We start from the raw sequence: 20,498 nt of genomic DNA, 5'->3' as shown, positions 1-20,498 counted from the left end.
CTAATTTTCTACATCTTGTTGGATTTCTTCACTCACTGAGATACAACATGATCACACCGTTTCAGAGCATCTAGTTTGAATCAGTGTTTCTGCTCAGTTTCATAACTGGACAGACTTGATTCTTCTGAAGCTTTTAGGATGAAGACTGAAGTGGATGCTGCATGCCAGACGTTTTAGACTACGTCCACTGCATGAGCCAACATGACTTTAGGATGCCTTTTAATGTCTAGCCAAAGCCTGCAGTTGTTTTTGTTCAAATTTCAGTTTAAACGTTAAGTAACTAACATTAAACACATCACTGTTTTCTTCCTCTTTCCTCTCCTTCCTTTTGAAATGGAAGGTAAGGGTGGAGCACTGAAATAACACAAATGTGGTTCTATTGACAGAATGTGTATAAATCTTTGCATGTGCAGGAATTTTCCTACTTGTTTATGTTGGTGTCTTTATTTATAGTTGTCCAATTCCAACTTTCAGTGTCACTTCAAATGTAAACGATTGGAGGAGGTCTTCTCACGTTAGATGGAGGCATTTAATCCCAGGGGGATTAGATTTATATTAATATTAACCCTTTGTTGCATAATGGTCACTACAGTGGACAGGTACTGAAAATTTTTTATTTTTTTTTGCTATTAAGCACAGCTGTTGAAGACTATTGCATTTGAGCCCCTCCATTTGGACTTCAGAAAGTCAAGCCAACATATTTCATGTTCAGAATGCATGCTGTCCACTGAGGTGGACGTGTAATAAATTATTTGTAAATTAAATGTTACTAAAATATGTAAAAATGAAGTTTGTTTCATTCACAGCTAAAGATGAATGAAAAAAATTGTTATAAAAATCATGGTTGAAGATTTCATAATTCATGCATCAAAGGGTTAATATATTCGCATAATAGCATTAGAGCATCCAGCATCCCGGCATGCGTTGCAGTCGAAGACGCAATGCTCCCCGTCTCAATTCGGCTGTTATTTGCACACTTGTGTATCACGCACTAAAAGGCTAACTGCCCACTTTCTTCAAGTGCACTCTGCTGAAGACTGCAGGGTGCAGTGCGAGTATCGAGGTTGGTTCACAGTTTAAAGCAACAACTATCATTTAAGCTCTATATTAAACCAACAGCAAGTTTATGTGAATGAGGAAGTAAGGGAATCGGATCCAGCTCCTAGTATGCTAGCTAGTTTTCTTTCAGCCAGCACCCAAGAAGCTTTCAATTCACAGGTGCTGATTGGTTCAAAGTTGTTCTCCCAAGCAACTAAATGTGATTGGCTGTTTACTTGCAGTTTAGGTGGGATTTTCCCAGTGCCCCAAGAGTGAAACTAGAGGGTCTAGTGGAGGAAATTCTCTGTTTATGAGAGACAGCTGGTGAAAATGTAAATAATTCAGATTGCATGTAGGAGTGCGCAATTAAGCAAATCTGACACATTTATAGTCATTATATATGAGCATGTTTTAGTTTTATTTACCTTTTAGATTTTACTCTCCTTTCAACTCAGGGAGGGCTGCGCCCCTATGGACAAGCTGCTACTGCTGTTAGCAAGTCAACAGGCAAGAATGTCTGAAAAAGTAAAAGTTTTACAACAAAGTCAGCTTTAGACACGATGCTCAGTGGAGTTATCTTCTAGATCATGCTGAGCAAAGGTGATTTTGATTTCATAAAGTGAAATTGGCTTTTAAACATTTCTCAGCTTTGACTTAGTTGTGTGTCAAAGTGGAGAAATGCAAGAAAACATAAGAAGTTAAAATTTAAAGAACAGGTCACCCCCAAATCAACATTTTTTTCTAATAAAGTACATAAATGCGTGTCTAATCGTGCTGCAGACACGTGTAGTCAATAGTTTTGCACTTTTGTGCATTTTAGTTCAAATTAAAATTTTCTGCCTAAAACTGTCAGTGTTGTGCCGTTGTCAGGTAAAAACTGCACTGCAGTTGAATTTAAATCTGCCACCGCTATTGGCTAAGAGGTACCCTAGAACGTTAGCTGGTACCATATGATGTGACTGTGTGTGTGTGTGTGTGTGTGTGTGTGTGTGTGTGTGTGTGTGTGTGTGTGTGTGTGTGTGTGTGTGTGTGTGTGTGTGTGTGTGTGTATTTGTATTTGTTAGCGGCTCTGCCCTCTCAGTCTGCTAGGTAACAGCATTTGTTGCATTTTTCAAACAGGAAGTGGGAGTGGAGTAGTACTCTGGTAGGGGGTGACTTGCTCTTTAAGATGCTAATGTAAACAAATGTGAATAATTGGCTACATTTTGTTCCAACTTTTAGCATAATTTTACAAATTATCATTCCATTGGTTTTCTCATAATAGGCTTTGCTTTATTTTATATGTTAGAGCATAATTATTACTGGCAAGATTTAAAACCTTCAAATAAAGTGTCAAATTATTGTCATTTTGTGTTTATTTTTAAGTTATTAAAGAGAAAATAATGAAAAGGACAGTCCTGTCTTAGATTTTCCAGCAACGCAATTGTTTTATTTTCAGCTGATTTATTTTCTCCCTTTCTTTATGTTTAATTGATATTTAAGCATAAACGACTTTATTATCTATTTTATTTGTATGTGTTTATGTGAAAATACATTTTTGGATGTCTTTTAACAACCTTCCTGCTGCAAAAATGACAAAATATTTTATTTGTTTTTAAATGCTGATTGGACGTATATTTCATTTAATTTTTAACCCCGTTTGTCCTCTCTTTCAGGGTGTAAAACCGTACTAAACAAAAAGGCTGACGGTGTAAAGGTAAGTTCTCTCACACTCATACTTTCCTCTCATTTCTGTTTATTACCTGTTTTCCTTCTTTTTATCAATCTGTAATTATTTAATTTGCTCATAGTGTCGCATTTAATCTGTTACTGCAGAATAAACAATATTTAGGTGTTTTTATGCGGTTTTATATGGAATACCTACATGTGGGTTGAGTTTAATTCTGATTGAGTCAGTCAGTGCATGCGGTGAAGTGCCAAGATCAGCAGGGACATAAAAAAGTTCTGTAACTTCAACTATAAATAAACTCCAACCCAAACTCTCTACAGCCATTTAAATATTAACTCCCTGTATTTTTTTCCAGCTGTTTTCCTTATTCTTTCTTCAGCGCTTTTAGTATTTTAGTTCCATTTTTGCTCCTGCTGAAGCTCCCTTTATGTTTCTCTCTTTCTCGGATCAGTCTGGCAGCTTCTCTCTTGCTGTTTTAATCAGTTCCTTGTTTCCCGATGACTCCTTATTTATTTCCTCCTCCTCCCCTCCATTGCTGTCTGTCAGAAAAGGAAGTCCAGCTCAAGTGTTTGTTTGATGGTGAGATTGACTCAGTCGTTCTTTTTTTTTCTTCTCTCTCTTCTTCCTTACAAGTTTTTTCCTGCATATATTTTGTGCTTGCTTTGTTCTTTTGACCTTTTTCTTTTGGATGAAAGTGTTTTAGGCTTTTATTCCCTGTTGGATTTCATATCTTCATCCTCCTTGATGCCAGAATCTCCACCAAAACCATTTAGCTGCTGCTGATTGGTCTGGTTATGCTCTTCTGTCCCTTCATTTCATTCAGACATTTTTATTACTGCCAACATTGTGTTCCCTCTGTCAGATTGTTGCAGTTTTACATCCATCCTGTCATAGTTTGTTTTAGTGTTTGTGATTTCTTGTCTTTTTCTCCCTATAAAAATAAAGGAGCTGTCACCTGAATGCTTCCTCGTCCACCTATCTAACAGTTTCACACCTATATTTAGTGATTTTTATTATTCATCGATGACATGAGGTGACTTCTAAAGTTTCCAGACTTTCTAAAAAGATCCTAAAACCTTTTGATTCTAAACTTTTATTGTGAAAATCCAAGCATCGACCCCCCCTCCTAGTTTCCTGTGGGAATTTTTGTCCTGTTAGATAACATGTTTCCCCTCTTTGCCAACAAACCAACAAACAAAAAATGAATAGTACTGGATGGGTTAGATCCAACATATAATTGGCATTACAGATATCGTCGCACAGATCTAATCCAACTAAAACTAAGTGCTATGTTCAGTCTAAGCACAGAGCGGTGTAGCAGTCTAGACTGAGCCATTTCTGGGCTCATCGTTCCACTTTTCTTTTATTATTGGACCAGAGTTTGAGTGTTTTTGATCTTGAAAGCAAATTGAAGCAGATAATGGAGTCTTAATTTGGACGTAGAAACCCAGCAGCTGCTCTGATGATTCTGATGTAGCTTTTCTCCTAGACTAGAGTAAGTGTAGTTTTTATTAGATTTAAAGCCCCCCCCCCCCAACACACACGTATCACGAAAGGCTTTTCACTGCTTGCACCGACCTGAACTCATTTATTATTGGTTTTAAGTTTTCATTCTTTAACAGCAGATTATTAAATGTTCCTGTCTTAAAATGCACGTGCTAACTTATTCTCCTTTTTTATTTTTTGAACATTGTTTTTAATGACAAACAGCTTATTTTTGCAACAAAATTCATATTAGAATCTTAATAATCAAAGCAAGGTAACTTTATGATTATTTATTATTAAGACGTCATTTAAAATGCACACGGCAGCTTGGTGTAGGAGATTATTAAATGTTTGTTTTATCTACCGACTGGTCACGGTTCCTGCTGCGACTCTGTTATGGGAGACCTGTGTTGTGTCTCTTTGCCCCAGTCGCAGGGAAACAGTAAAAACAGTGTAGTCAGCAGCACCAGCACCAAAGACAGCAGCGTATCATCTTCAGCACCAATGGTACCACATCTGTCCTCTTTTGCTGTCATTGCTTTTTGTAGTCATGTCACTTTTTCCATGTTTTAAGTTTTTTCGTCTCGTCCTGTGTTCTCACGCCCATGTCGGTCCAAACAATCCCCATCCTCCTCCTTGCTTCTGTTCTGAAAACGTGTGCTGTTGGCGTTGAATTTGACAGCTTTAAAATTGAGCGACCGTCCTGTGGCTTGGAGAATCTCTCCTGGCTCGTGGTTTACCCAGAACTCCTGCAAACATGGAACGCCAGCAGGCAGACAAATTACTTTCATTTTGTGTTGGAACGGCAGACACTTCACTCAAGTTCTGCTCAGCCTCAGCCCAGACAACTCCTTTGTGTCTTCAAATATGTCACCCGAGCTTTGATGGCAGTGTAGCCTTTAAAGTGGTGAAAAGTTATTGCAGTTTAGTGGAAGAAAAAGGGCTGAAAAAGTTTAGTTTAATCAAAACCCTGTGAGGACTTCTGGGTACAGCAGGAGCGTGAGAAGATGAGTAACTGTAGGAGGATGCAGCCCCTCTGTTCACGTTTATGACATAGAACTGAAAAGAGCTTTTATATGTAAATGATAAGAACAATAGTGCAGGTTAAAATGACTTCTACTTGATCTGTAATCGTCTCTAACTCCCCCTGGCTTTCATGGGGCTGCATGTTCTTGAGTTTTAGGATGAGAAGTGTGAGACTGAGCTGGGTTTATTTCCCAACCTTTGCAGTGCTCGTGGCTCTTGAATTGCTTTGTGCCGAGTGTTTCTGTAGCACGGTCATGGCTGAGGAAGAGGAGTGGATTTAAAAACCCTAACTGATGGAGTTACATTTTGTTACAGTGCAGTCTTATTGCAAAAGGGATTAAGTTGATTGTTTCCTCAAAATTTGTCACACAACACCCCGTAATCACAACATGAAAAAATTTGGGGGGTTTTGTTTGTTTTTTGCAAATGTATTAAAAAAGTATTTTAAAAAAACCCTGAGAAATCACATGTACATAAAATTTCATTGAATTTTTCATAAAGCTCAAAACTGAAGTTTTAATACTTATTTACACATTGTTAAAGGAATTTTGCCTCTGGTCAATGTCCTCAAGATGTTTCTGCAGCTTCATTGGAGTCCACCTGTAGTAAATTCAGCTGGGTGGACGTAATTTGGAAAAGCACACACCTGTCTAAATAAGGTCCCGCGGTTGACCATGCATGTCAGACTAAACCAAGCAGGGAGTCAAAGGCAAAGGTTAAAAAAGTAATTAGTTAGTTACTTATTACTTTGTCAAAAAGTAACTTACTGAGTTACGAGATTATAAAAGTAACTAATTACCATGAAAAATAACTACTTAGTTACTTTTTTCATTAAAGAATGCAAGAAAAATGGGTTAATTGAACTTACTTAATTTACTATAAATTACTACAATAGTAAAATATAAATGACTAATGACTGGAACATAATAAAATGTATGTCCAAATGTTTTTTATAAACCTGAATAATTTAAATAAATAAGCACTTAACAGGAGGAACTACTAACAGGAGCATTACACTAATCTAGACTATTAAAAGGTCACTGTGTGATATTTAACAAGACCCCAATCAGCTAAAATTGAAAATTGCAAATAGAAACACCTGTAAAGGTTCCCGAGCCTTTAAATGGTCTCTCAGTCCAGTTAAATTACATAAATGAATGTAATTTTGCACAGTATTTTAATTTTTCCAGCTTCACATAATTGTGTGTTTTTAGTAGCATTTCTGTTGCTGCTAATCTAGTAACGGTTAAATAAATAAATAAAATCCTTTAAACTGACACTAGAAGAGGCACAAGCCTGATGGAGGACTAACATTTACTAACTTGGGTCAGACCCAACCACAGAAGAGCTGAAGCTGGGTGGTAAACACACACAGGTAGTTCTAATAACACCTGAGCTCCATGCCGTCTGAGACTGATGCATCAGTGTTACAGCGGGACTAAAGACATGATCAGAAACAGGTTACAGTTGGATGATCTCGGAAGGTAGAAGATCAGGACGTCTGAGCGGTGAACAGGTGAGCGGACCTTCAGGACGTCCCGCTGTCACGCTAAGAAGGGCACGGCTGTAGATCCACACCTGCAGCCATAGACTATTCATCATGTCTTCCTCGTTCTTCACGGGTCATGATGCACTTGGATGAAAACATCTGCCTCTTTGGCTCCTGATTAACGAGTAATGTGGTTATTTTAAATGACGTTATTCCCATCACTGCTCTGTTGGGTCTACAGCATGCAGTGACTGCACCCGGCCAATCATCATTGTGTTTGTGTGTTACCGACACACCTCTCTCCCTGGCTGCAGCTGAAGTGTGGCGGTCAGAAAGCCTCACGCTGCTGCTCAACGTTCGACAAAGACATAGTAACACACAACCTTCCGTCCCCAGTAACGGTAACGGCGTTGCAACAGTGGGAAAAGTAATTTATTAGCTTATTCCGTTACCTAAAAAAGGCGTTATTTCCCATCACTGGTCAAAGGGATTGTCTGTAGACCTCTGAGACAGCATTGTCCTGAAGCACAAAGGGGACAGTTTCTACTGCTTTGAAGGTCTCAGTGAGCTCAGTGGTCTCCATCGTCTTTAAGTGGAAGACATCCAAATCACCAGGACTCTTCCTAGAGCTGGACAGCCGTCTAAGCTAAGCGATCGGTTGAGAAGGACCTTAGTCAGGGAGGTGACTACGAACCCAATAGTCAGAGTTCCTGTGCTCCTCTGTGGAGAGAGGAGAACTTTACAGGAGAACAACCATCACTGTAGCAATCCACCAATCTGGCCTGTAAGTGCCCAGATGGAAGCTACTCCTTAGTAAAAATCATCTGGCAGCTCAACTGGAGTTTGCCAAAAGGCACCAGAAGGACTCATATCATGAGACACAATATTCTCTGGTCTGATGAAACAAAGATGGAACTCGTTGTGCGAGTGCCAGGTGTCACATTAGGAGGAAACCAGGCACCGCTCATCACCAGGCCAATGCCATCCCTATAGTGAAGCGTGGTGGTGGCAGCATCATGCTGTGGGAGTAATATTAAGCAACAAGAACTGGGAGGCTAGTCAAGACCGAGGGAGAGATGAATGCAGTAATGAGCAGAGATCCTGGCTGAAAACGTGCTCCAGGGCACTCTTAATCTCAGAATGGGGCAACGGTCCATCTTTCAGCAGGACAACAAACCTAAGCACGCAGCCACGATATCAAAGAAGTGTCTTCAGGATAATTCTGTGAATGTCCTTGACTGGCCCAAAGGTAGATGTGCTAAGCTTGTTGTAATTGCTGCCAAAAGTGCATCACGTATTGAACAAAGGTTAGGAATACCTATGTACGTGTGATTTCTTACTTGTTGTCATTTTTAACAAATTTACAACAATCTAGAAAGAAAAGCATGTTCCACATCATCATGGGGTGTTGTATCCGAATTTTGAGGATAAAAGGGATTGAATCCATTTTAAAGACTGTAACATAACAAATTGTTGAGAAAGTGATGCGCTGTGAATGCTTACCGGATGCACTGTAAGGAAGTTCTGCTGTGCTCCCTCCTAACGAACCGGCTGATCTGCTGAAGTGACGGTTTACAATTTGCAGCAAGAGGAAGTTAAAGAAAATGTGCACTTAAAAAGCAAAGATGATTAAAAGGTCAGCAGGAGCTGCAACAATTACAATTTCAAAGCCTTCATTTGTCACTCCATCAGTTTGTGTTTGTGCAGGTCATTATTAGAACTTTATAGCTGCAATACTTACCTAACTATTAGTACAAACATCCGCCAAAACATTATGACCATTTGCCAGATAATTTGCTGCTAGGGATCTGAAAACCGGTTGTGCTCTCTGGGACAGAATCGGCTAGACATCTCCATGTGCTGTAGATGGAGCCTCTTTAGACCAGACTCTTTCCTCCAGAGACGTTGATTCTTGCTTGTGATCTGAAGAATTTTGAAGCCAAATCACCTCTTGAAACATTTTGTCTTCCTTAAATAGTTTTGCAGAACATTTTATTCTGTTTAAAGAGACCAGTACCATCAAAGAATTATTTTTAAAGCGTAATTGGCAGCCATCTTTGGATTGGTAATGACAAATAAAAGCATCCACACTTGTCTTTCAGGGTAGTAACCCAGATGGTCCCACCTATCATCTTAATTCTGAAAACGAAATAGTCATACATTCTACAGTTGTAATTTGGATGCTCTTACGCCATTGTTTACCCTTTTGGAGTTCAGGTAAATAACGTTTTAGAGCAATAAACCGTCTGCAGAAGTGCAACCCTTTAACAAACTGCAATATAATCCATCCCAGCACCTTTCTACCCCTCTTAGTAGCACTCCACAAATATCTGTAACTAGGAAGGTACTAAGCTGAGGCTTGCCTCTATTTACTGCTTTCAACTTTCTTACATGTAAGTGGTCATAATGTTGCAGGTGGAGTGATGTAAAAGCTCTAAAATCTTTCTAATTCTCCAGAACCCTCCTCCTTTGTCGTGGTCTGGGCTGGTGAACATGTGTGTTTAACTGTACTCATGACTTTTTTTGTGAATTTTGGTGACTAAAGTAATTTTGTGCCAATGAAGGGGAACAAACCAACAGAGCACCTGCTGTAAATGGTCTACAGCTCCGTGAATTAGCTCTTGTGCTTTGATGTGTGTGCGTTTAAGTGTTTGTTATGTTGTGTTGCTATTCTGTGGCATCATCTGCTCGTGCCTCCCCCTCTCATCCATCCCGACCCTGCATGGTAAAGTGTCTCCTACCTCCCCCCAGGAAGCCCAGGCAACCGTTGTACACAACCCAGCAGACGGCACCAAGGTAAGCTGCTCTATCTCCAGCTTGAGGCCACCAGCCACTCACACCTAGAGAAAGCTCATGAAGGATAAGTGCACATCTCAGCTGTGTGTTTTGTGCATATAAATTTCCTACAAAAAATGTTAAAATTACTGATTAAAAATTGAGATTTTTGGGAGTGGGGTTGTGTGGAGCTCTTTCAGTAGTGCATGTCTTACCTGCAGGAGGCCGTTTCAACGATATTCTAAAAAACGAGTCAAGCTAATCCAATTACTTCTGCCTTTAATTCCCTTAAGTAGTGTTTAGTTATTTATGAAAAACACAAAGTTAAGTAAAAAAAATAATGTTTTTAGGTATTTTTCTTTACTGAACAAAGTCTTTTGGGCAGTTTGTACCAAAATGCAAATCAGGTCTAATCCCCCCCCCCCCCCCCAAACAACAAATAAACCAACAAAATTAGTGATAAAAATAAATGTTTGAATTTTTTGAAAAATATGGAAGTAGATCTTTATATGGAAGGATATGGGAGAATTGCAGGAACAGAAGAGGATATAGCGCCTCTCAAGATAAAAATCAAGGTGCCAAAACAAAAGTTGAAAAACAAAAAAAATGAAAATAAGATTTAAAAAAAATGATTATTACAAATCATAAAATTGGGAGAATTAAAAAAATATTGTGATTGAAAAAATATGAAGAAAGAGAAAGTGAATAAAAAAAGAGGTAATCAGTGGATCCCGGAAAAGGCAGAATTGGTAGAAAGAGCTGAATGAGGAGAAGGTGGTGATGAAGAATAAACAGGTCACACCAAAACCAGCCTGAACAGGTGAGTCTTCAGCTGCTTTTTAAAGGAGACCACTGAGTCCACTGATCTCAGACTCAGGAGGAGAGAGTTCCAGAGTCTGAGGGGCCACAGCACCTTTGGTCTTTAGCCTGGTACTAACCAGTAGGCTTTTGTCACTGGACCTCAAGGACCTGCTGGGGGTGTAGGGACTGAGAAGATCACCAATGTAAGATGGTGCTTGTCCATGTAAGAGCCTTAAGACCAGAACCAGGATCTTGAAATGAATCCTGAAATGAACAGGCAGCCAGTGAAGCTGGAGGAGAAGCGGGGTGATGTGGGTGTACTTTAACGATTTAGTCAGAAACCGAGCACAGGCATTCTGAACCACCTGTAGACGGTTCAAGGAGGATTTGCTCAGACACGTGAAAAGAGAGTTGCAGTGTAAGTGTGAGGAGATGAAGGTGTGGATAACAGTCTCAAGTTAAGACAGAATGAGACTCAGCTTAACAATGTAACTGAGATGGAAGAGAGAAGAGAACTGACATGAGAATCCAGGGTGAAAGCTGGGTCAAATTTCACACCAATTGGAATATCATCTGCATAAAGATGGTAAGAGATTCCTTCAAAAGAACTCAGGATGTGCTGAAGAGGGAGCATTTAGAGTAGGGAAAAGTAAAGGCCCTAGCACATAATCGTGCGGGACACCATGAGCTAAGGAGGTGGTGGAGGACTGAAACTTGGAGACGGCCACAGAAAAGGAACACTCAAGACAGATGGAGGAGAACAACAGCTCCTGATAGGCCTACCCAATTTCTCAGCCTCGCCAGTATCAGGTGATGGCTAACGGTGTCAAAGGCTGCCGTCAGGTCCAGCAGGACCAGAACTGAACAGTCCCCTGCATCACTGAGTCAGAAGGTCATTAGAGATCCTTAGAAGAGCTGTTTCAGTAGAATGAGCTCTACGAAAACCTGCCTGGAAACTATCATAGATATTATGTTCATCGAGAGCAGCTGTGAGTTGTTTAACCACAACCTTTTCCAGGATCTTGGAGATGAACAGAAGTTTAGAGATAGGTCTGAAGCTGCTATGGAGAGAGTCGTCGAGATAGGGCTGGGCAATAAATTAAAAATGTATCGTTATAGAAATTTCTGACTAATCGAGAAAAATGTTCCCATGTCAATAAATTTGAATAAACAAATGAAAAGGTGTGTGTAGGTTGGCAACATTCATGTCCCTTTAAGAAACTACCACCTTGAGTCACGTAAAAATGTGACTCAACGTAATGCATCCGACAGCGTAGTGGGCAACTTTTGTTTCTGCACATACCTGTAGTTATCATTCATCTATCGTTGTCGAGGTGAAATCCTCAATATATGGTGATATTGATTTTAAGGCATATCGCCCAGTCCTAGGTCAAGATGAGGGTTTTTAAGAAGCGGGTGGGTTACATCGTTCCTGAAGTAAGCAGGGACCTGCCCACAAACCAGAGAAGCATTAATTATAGAGAGCGTGCTGGAACCGATGGACTGAAAAGCATTTGTAAACAAAGGTGAGGGTGAGATGTCGAGGGGGCATGCAGAAGTGTTTTGTATTTGAAGTGTAAGGCATAGGAAGTCCTGGTAGACTTATTACTTTTAGTTGCAGCTTTTAAGTTGGACAAAAAAATAATCATTTAAAAAAATGTCTCATGTGAAAGTAAATACATGTACTTATACTACTGTTTACTTGAGGTGTTGGAAAGGTTTTAAGTTGTTGTAGATAATCAAATTTGGCTCTCAATCCTAAAAATTTCCCTAATTCTCGAAACTGAGATCACTTTCCAGTGAACTGCAGGTAAGATACTGACTGTTCATAAATACTTCACCACTTTCCTAGAAAACATGCCAACATTAGGGTCAAGTGTGCCTTTAAATGGGTGTTTTCTGGACTTGGAAAGCTTACCCTGATCATTCTGCTCTGGTTATTTACAAATAAATTGCAGCAAATGGCAATTTTATATGAAACAGAAATTTCTAAATCAATTCAAATTTGAAAAAGGTACAGCCTTCCAATAATTGTGAAACTTGCTTTTCTCACATTTAACACACTTGCAAACTGCTACTATCGCAAAATGTTGTTATTCCATTGACACAAATCTCACTATCACTTGGGCATGCTTCGTCTTGAGTGGCGGTTGCACTCTAACGTACTGTCGCACAAGGCCCCCCCCGTTCAAATTATTGATTGAAAATGCCACACACACACATTGCGGCTTTGTTGCGTGTGGCTCTCCGTGCTTCCCCTCGCTGCTGTCCTGGCTGGTTTGTGCTCCTGGGAGGGAGTCCCCACACCCACCCACTCACCTACCTCCATCCCAGTTCGTCTGTCCATCAGGTGGGCTCTGTGTCCTTATAGGTGTGATAAGACTTCTCTTTCCCCCCTCTCTTTCCAAACATCCCCTTTTCCTCTCACTCTTTTCCCTGCACTTCCTGTTTTACAGGGCTCCACAGAAAGCTGTAATAATGCAGAAGAGGAGGAGATGAAAGGTAGGAAAGGTAGCTGTCCAACTTTCACCTACTCTGCATGCTTCCTGTGACTCACTGTAGAATGTCTAGTTTAGATGGATACAATGACAAACCATTTTCCTTCCTTAAGACTGACGTAATGCATGCCTGCTGGGTCCGTGTTTTAGGAAACTGTCAGCTTTTACTTTACAACAAGAGGCCTTGGAGATCTGGAGGATTGTCTAGTCGGATGAGAAAGATAGATGTTAATCTTAACAGTCAGTTTTGTTTTGATTGTGATGGGGGACTGTGGTGCTGTATTCTAAGATAATACGCTTATGCTTTTGTTTTGTATTTAAATATTGGAATAAACCAATAATCTGATAATTAATAAACAAACTCTGGTAGTTCATGTAGACTGGTATTAGTTGTTCTACTTATTTGTTGATTAATACCACAAAAACCACCATGGGTTTATTGAAATTAGTATATAAACGTTGCATCAATAGAAACGCTACGATAATGAGTTAAAGGTTACCCAGATATTTTCTACAGTTTTATTGACCTAGCTTGTAATTACTCAGCATTCTTTTATGGTTTCAAATTTTGATCCTAAAAATGATCCCACAACTGTCAATTATGCCTAAAATTGAGCTAATTACAGGTTTTCTTTAAGAGTCCATCCCTGTAGAGCTTAGTGTCCAAATTTAAATTAGAAATCAGGCTGAAATAAAATATTTACATGCTTTATCTAAGAAATACTTGTTTTCTCTAATACCATCCATCCATCCATCCATTTTCAACCCCTTGTCCAGAATCAGGTCGCGGGGGCAGCAGCCTAAGCTGAGAGGCCCAGTCTTCTCTCCCCAACTATTGGGCCAGCTTCTCCAGAAATCTGGCTACAGAGTTCTAAACACACTGTAGACGTTTCGGTGCTGATGAAGCCAACAGGACCACATCATCTGCAAAAAGCAGAGACCTGATCCTTAGGCCTCCAAAGATGTCCCCCCCCCCCAAAGCCTTGGCTACACCTGGAAATCCTGTTCATAAAAGTTATGAGCAGAATCGGTGATAAAGGGCAGCCTTGGCGGAGTCCAACTATAACTGGTAATGAGCTCGACTTACTGCCGGCAATGACGCCGGTCATACAGGGACCTAACAGCCCGTATCAGACGGCCTGGTACCCCATACTCCCAGAGTACCCCCCACAGGGCCCACCGGGGGACGCGGTTGAACGCCTTCTCCAAATCAACAAAACACATGTAGACTGGTTTGGCAAATTCCCATGCGCCCTCTAGGACCCCCCTGAGGGTATAGAGCTGGTCCAGTGTTCCACGGCTAGGACGAAAACCACATTGCTCCTCCTGAATCCGAGGTTTGACAATCCGACGGACCCTCCTCTTCAGAACCCCTGAATAGACCTTACCAGGAAGGGTCTCTAATACTTTTTTCTTAAGTTAAGCAAAAAGAGGTGAATTCACTAAAGATTCAAGTTCATTTAATGTTTGATACATGGGAGAAAAAACCATTTTACAGCAGAAATCCAGATATTTCCCCTTTTCGGCCTGGAAAGCCATCCTATAAATGTATAGTCTATGGGCCACGCACCCATATCTAAATCGTTGATGCCAATGCTGTTACAAACAAGTGCTGTTCCTGAGCCCATGCTGTCTTTGTAGGTTTTCTTTTTTTTTTTTTTTTGTCGTAGTTCTAGCGTGAAGCCCGCCAAACAAAAAAAGTGTTATGATTAGCTGGAAACAATCATTTGGGCCAATGGTCAACCTGCTGAGGCTACAATGGAGCGTGGCTAGACTGACCTGCAGAACAAAATCTTTTACTGCAGTTAGTGTAGACTTCCACGCTAGAATTATATATGAATGATTTTAGTTTTTTAAGAAATCCGTGAAAGTGATGGTCTCTCACTGTACAGTGATGTAATGTAAGCAATGAGTCATTATTTTTTGCCAAGAGTTATTGTTCATTTGACAAGTCAAAAAGTCAGTTTGGTTCTTTCTAGTTTCCACTTCATCCCTGTTGTGGCTGAGTGGCCCAAACATTCAGATTAGCCAAGTTAAAACATAAATCTGAGTGGATGTCATCGACCTGCATTGTCATACAGTTCTGTGTTTAAGATTTCCAGCTTTTGTCATGAAGTCATCTGGAATCTCATATTATCATGTTTATTTATTTATATTTTTTTGTAAGACAAGTGGGCTGGTTGGTGTCCTCGGGCCCTCAGTGTGCATCTGTGTGTGTTTGTCCTGGGGTGACAGCAGTAGCTGTTAGTTCAGGGTTAGAGAAGTGCAGCAGCTCCATGCTCCTTGCTGTTCGCCACCCGCCTGCAAGTCAGCCAGTCTTTTCAATTTTCTGTTCCACCTTCTTCCTTTTATCATCGACATTTCGACTGCAACACGTTTACTTCACCACGAAGTTTTGTTGGAAAAAAAGATGCCAAAATCTTATTTTTTTTAGCAGGTTGCAGATTTAGTTTCCTATGCTGCCATCTGCTGGTAATCTGACACCACTGCAGATTTCCACTACTCTATTTTCTCGATTACTTGGTTGCTTTTAAAGATTTTGTGCATGAACTAATTATTTAGTGAAGCAGAGATTTGATGTGTGTAACTTACTTTTACTGGACTTGCCTTCAGTCGGTCCCCTGCAGGAGTTTGTTAGTAGCCCCACTGACCCTGTTGCTCAGCCCGGTCCAGCTCAGACCTCCTGTTCAGAGCCAGAGTCTGTTCAATTGCTCCTAGCAGGCGACGGCACCCTGCAGCTGAGTAAGTGATGGACAGGTTGTGCAGATCTTTGCAAAAAGCGTCTTTGGCATGTGTCGAAGTGGAAGTTTGAGGATTTTAATGGACGGACTTGCATGCAGATGTTTTACAGGCTGTCATTTTCCCCTTCTGGTTTAACATCTGGATGTGCATCCAAAACGTTTGGTTTCCACTCCTCTAGTCATTTATTCTCTTGAAAACAAACTAACGTTCTGTGAGAGTACAACAGAATTTGTGTAATTTGATCATTTCCAGCAGATTCATTTGAACATAAAGTGTACAGGATGACTTCTAGTGTGACTGGAATTCATTTTCAGTTTCAGGCAGTGAGTTGAGGTGCAGCACGTGGTGTGGGGTCTGCATGTCTATCCTCCAGAGAACTCCTGACTCTCTTTAACCTCTTCAGCTCTTTTCTCCGTCCTTTTTTCTGTCTCCAGCTTGTAAACAAGAAATAATAAAGATGACGGAGCAACTGATTGAAGCCATCAACAATGGAGATTTTGAGGCTTACACGTAAGTTTGCGCTCCATTTTTCCTTTTTGCTGCAATGCTTTGTCTAATACCATTTTTTTTTAGATTGGTTCCTTTCTTTGTCTCACAGGAAAATCTGTGACCCCGGACTGACCTCTTTTGAACCAGAGGCTCTAGGAAACCTGGTGGAGGGGATGGATTTCCATAAGTTCTACTTTGAAAATCGTACGTTCCTATAAACACAGTAACACCGAATCTACATGCAGTGTAGTTTAGAGCGATGGCTGATGAGTGGAGAAGGACCAGCTCTCATCTGGACAGTTTATTCACACAGGATCACTTTGAAGTGATTATACTTCTGAAACACATCTTTGTTCTGTTGATGTCAAGAGCTTTTGGCTTTCTCCATTTTCATAGTTCTGAGTAAAAACAGCAAACCAGTGCACACCACCATCCTCAACCCCCACGTCCATCTGATTGGCGAGGATGCCGCCTGCATCGCTTACATCCGTCTGACGCAGTATATCGATGGCCAAGGTCGGCCGCGCTCCTGCCAGTCGGAGGAGACGCGCGTGTGGCATCGTCGCGATGCCAAATGGCTCAACGTGCATTTCCACTGTTCGGGAGCCCCGGCTACACCGCTGCAGTGAACGGACAACCCAGGCCTGGGTAAGACGGAAAACAAACCAACGCTGAGGGTTTGGGTTACTGAGTGCAGTCAAACACCTTCTTGGGTTATTATGCTCTTGTTTTTGGAGAAGATAAAGTAAAATGCATCGAGCTAGCAAAGCTTGTTCTCCTCTTCCTTCTCTTTTTTAATTGAACAAAATAACTGATGCAGATTTATAATTTGGTTAGTAATATTTGAAGCTGATGAGAATGCCGAGTCAGTGGAGTTCCAAGAACTTGTTCCGATCTGGTCTGGATGTCTGTAAAAACTGTAGCCGACTCCCGGTCTGCCTTGTGGGGGCCACCGTGTTTGAAAATGATGGAGAGAGGCAGGAGCTCTTCCTCTCAGCTTAAAGAACTTCTTACTTACTTTCTAAGAGCAAAAATGTCATTAGATGGTTCCCACCCAACAATCTGCTGTTACATTGTGCATATAAGTGGATCCAGCCAGCTGGTTGCCATGGTAACTGTCGAGTAAATCATGGATCTCAGAAGACAGGCGGGCGGCTGTGGTGTGTCTAAGATGTATTTTTAAGGCTTTGAGTTGAACAAAAACTTCATAAAGGAACATTTTTATTTAAGTTGAGGAAAATGTTAGAATTAATCTTTCTGAGGAAAACAAAACTGTTTCCTTCTGTAAAATTTAACATCGAAAAGCTACCTTCGCTAATGCTAGCGCATCGTGTCTCTCTCCTCCAGGTTTGCCTGACACTTTAAAGCCGTTTGGAGCATTTACTCTCCGTGGTCGGAGCAGAGTGTGGATCCTGGCTGGGGCGAGTCTGCTTGGAAAACACAAAAGTGGGAAAAATATATTCCAATCTTAAAAAAAATAAAAAATAAAGGATAAACAAACCAAACAAGCATATTTTATAAGCTTGAACGATGACCGACCAACACCACTCCAGTCCATCCCTTACTAGATGGCGTTGGGGCTCAGCTGATGTCAGCCCCCTCCTGCTGATGGTGCATGTTTTTGATGGTAACACTGGGTGATGCTCTCCTGGATGGCCTTTCTCTCCCCGTCTGTTTTGTATGCCATGTGGAAAAGTATTAATGTGTCAAGATATATAAATACTTAGAATTATTGAAACACTTCACACACACACACACACACACACACAGATCTGGAACAGCAGAACTCTGTTCTGTACATTTTTCAGCTAACTGGTTTATTAATGTGAGAGTGGAGTTACTGGGAATGAGAGCAGCTTAACTCTAATACCAGTTTTAGGAGTGGGGGCGTTTTGCATCTGCACGGTGTTGTAAGGTTTCATTTCACTGAAGGGACTTCTTGTTTGCCTTTTCTGAAAACTTAAAAGCTTAGATTTTTGGTTTTGTTTTTTTTTTTGGGGGGGGGGGGTCCTGAGTACATTTTTTCATGCAAATGGGGTATTATTTAAACAGAACTATCTATAAATATATATTTATGCTGGGAAAGATGGGAAATTGTTTTTAATTTTTGGGGTGAAAGGAATTTAGCCTGTAGAATCTGTGCTTTTTGTTTTGTTTTCCCCTTTTGTGCTTGAGGTATTTAGGTGTAAACACACACACACACACACACACACACACACACACACACACACACACTCACTCACTCTCTGCTTCACCCCTGATATCCAGTCTTGAGCTTTAGACAACAGTTGAGGCCAGCTCATCTGAAGTTGCAGGAGGACTCCCATCTGTCTAGCCTGCAGTGTTTCACATCAAACACAAGGTGGTGCTGTTGGTAAAGTCAAGTTCCTTACATTCCCATCTGTGTGTATGTTATGAGGTGAAGCATGATTTATTAACCTATCGAATGGCCTGTACTGTTTTTTGCACACTTAAGACTCGATGCTGTTGTGTTTGCTCTTCAGAAGGAGTGAACCTTTCTGCAACTTCAGGTTACGCTCGCCAAAACCTCTCCTCCACCCTACCTCTGCCTTTCTACTTCCGTCATTCCTCCTCCTTATCCTCACAGCCCCGTTTCTGTGTACCAAATCACTCGTCTCTTGTTCTGATGCTGTTTAAATTTGTAAATTGTTTGTCTTGGCTTGCTGTACTTGGGTGTGAAGTCCTGGTGTTCTAAAAAGCATGTGAAGGCTTGATGGGAACAAAGCTGTGGGATGTTCTCTGAAACGGACGAAGGGATTTGGGCCTTTTTCAAGTCGCTTTTCTGTTCTGAATGTTGTCGCTGTAACTGGTTTTGTTGTGTTTTACCCAAAAAAAAAAAAAAAAAAAAGAGAAAGTTTGAAACAGTCAATGTCTGGGACTTTTGAAATGACCCTCAACACACCGAATGCGGAAGTCTCCCGTTTCCAATCCGATTCTTGGAATTACAGAAGCACACGAGATCAAAGATTTTCCCCTGGGAAGGAGAAACTCTTCTGTGTCAGTGGTTGAACCGTTGTATCACTGTGTCGTCAGAGCTTTGTGACTTAGTCCTGGAGGACGGGTGAGGCTTGCCATGGCTCCCGTCTGCACCAGGCTGCTTTGTAGTAACTTGTGCACCTTTTGAGTTGTTGCAGAAACCACCGTGACATATCACCTGTGTGTACCGGCGCTGTGGGACTTTTTAAAGATACCCGTCCACCTGTGCATACTGCCAGACATATCTAACCTGCCATGAAAGCTGTGTCCTGTTTGCACCATGAGAACGCTTTTGTAAATCTGAAACTGTTTGGCGTTTTTTATGGTTCTGAGTACGTGTTTGTCATGTGGGCGACCATGTGGTTGCGCGTTGATGCCTCGAGTCTCGACTGTTTGGCTTTGCTTTCTGAACGTGGTGTGTGTGCATTTCTACACGATGAGGGGAATGTTTCAGTGGAAGTGAGAAAGATGCAAATTTGTTTTATTGGTCATCAAAATGGTTTGAGGGGTGGCCTACGATGCAAAAATCATGCATATGTTACTTTTATCTTTGGTGTCCACAATATTTTTATCACCATGGTAACCAACTTGCTCCAGAAGAGCTTTAGGGAGACGTTTCAGATCTTCTGGTGTTCCTGTGAAGTCTAACCTTCAGAGAACACTCGTATCTGCACTCCAATCTCAAAAATACCAACAGTTCATGGAAATGCTATTTTATAAGGGTTTAAACCACATTTTCTTGAAGCATAAACTGGTTCCATCTGAACTCGAACCATAGCTCCCATTTAAAACTGGTTTATCATAATCCCACGTGTGGGTTTTAGCTGCACGCATCACTATTTACAAATCGACATAGTTTGAGTCACCAAATTCTGCAGCTTTGAGCAAAGAGAAAGACTTTTTAGCGATCAAACTCAACCATAGAACTAGATTTAGGGACGTCAACAGGATTTCATCTGTTTGGTCCAACAGGAATAGATGAATCAAACCTGTGTGAGCTGTAGGACTTGACTAAGCTGAACAGTTTCTGTAGTAAGATATTTGATCTCGCTGATCTTCTAGTTAAACACAAGATGTTTATAAAAGTACATATTGCTGAAGGCAATGAAATTCTTCCTATGCTATTAGCTCACAAAGTGCTTTTACTTCCTAAACGTATATTTAAAATAAATTGTTCTAACGCAATAAAATAGGTGAGAAAAGTAACAATTTACTGCAATAACAGTGTTTTATTTATGTGGCTGTCTAATTAGTGACACTTGACAGTAAAACGTCTTAGTGGATCAGCAGATTATATTTATAACGGATAATGATTAAATTACTTTAGAGTTTATTTCCAAAAGCTTAAAAAAAACAAAAGGAAATTGTTACGTTTGTCGAGTTCACTGCATCTTTCCCATTTTGTGTTTAAATCCTTTAGATTTATTAACACATTTCATATTTTCTTTTGTTTTTTTTATAGCAACAGTTTTTTTGTTCATTTTCACAG

General features: G+C 40.6%; 1 protein-coding gene across 28 annotated transcripts in view; it reads left to right on the top strand.

The window, feature by feature from the left end:
* camk2g2 (calcium/calmodulin-dependent protein kinase (CaM kinase) II gamma 2) overlaps window positions 1-17,514 on the top strand; it is a 95,052-nt gene extending 77,538 nt beyond the window's left edge. For 3 of the 28 annotated variants that reach the window (XM_054750228.2, XM_054750232.2, XM_054750235.2), the window contains 9 exons: window positions 2,694-2,734; window positions 3,254-3,286; window positions 4,622-4,699; window positions 9,459-9,503; window positions 12,740-12,794; window positions 15,958-16,033; window positions 16,122-16,216; window positions 16,409-16,660; window positions 17,360-17,514. In XM_054750228.2, coding sequence (XP_054606203.2) covers window positions 2,694-2,734; window positions 3,254-3,286; window positions 4,622-4,699; window positions 9,459-9,503; window positions 12,740-12,794; window positions 15,958-16,033; window positions 16,122-16,216; window positions 16,409-16,641 — 656 coding nt within the window. In that variant the 3' untranslated portion in view covers window positions 16,642-16,660; window positions 17,360-17,514. The remainder of the gene's footprint in view (window positions 1-2,693; window positions 2,735-3,253; window positions 3,287-4,621; window positions 4,700-9,458; window positions 9,504-12,739; window positions 12,795-15,957; window positions 16,034-16,121; window positions 16,217-16,408; window positions 16,661-17,359) is intronic. The other 25 variants (XM_054750229.2, XM_054750236.2, XM_015944641.3 and 22 more) reach the window with 14 other exon arrangements.
* Window positions 17,515-20,498: the final 2,984 nt, after the last annotated feature.

This window comes from Nothobranchius furzeri, chromosome 12 (assembly GCF_043380555.1).
Source record: "Nothobranchius furzeri strain GRZ-AD chromosome 12, NfurGRZ-RIMD1, whole genome shotgun sequence".
In the NCBI taxonomy this organism is placed as follows: Eukaryota; Metazoa; Chordata; class Actinopteri; order Cyprinodontiformes; family Nothobranchiidae; genus Nothobranchius; species Nothobranchius furzeri.
Note: the sequence above shows the minus strand (reverse complement) of the source record. Positions and strands in the feature narration are given on the sequence as shown.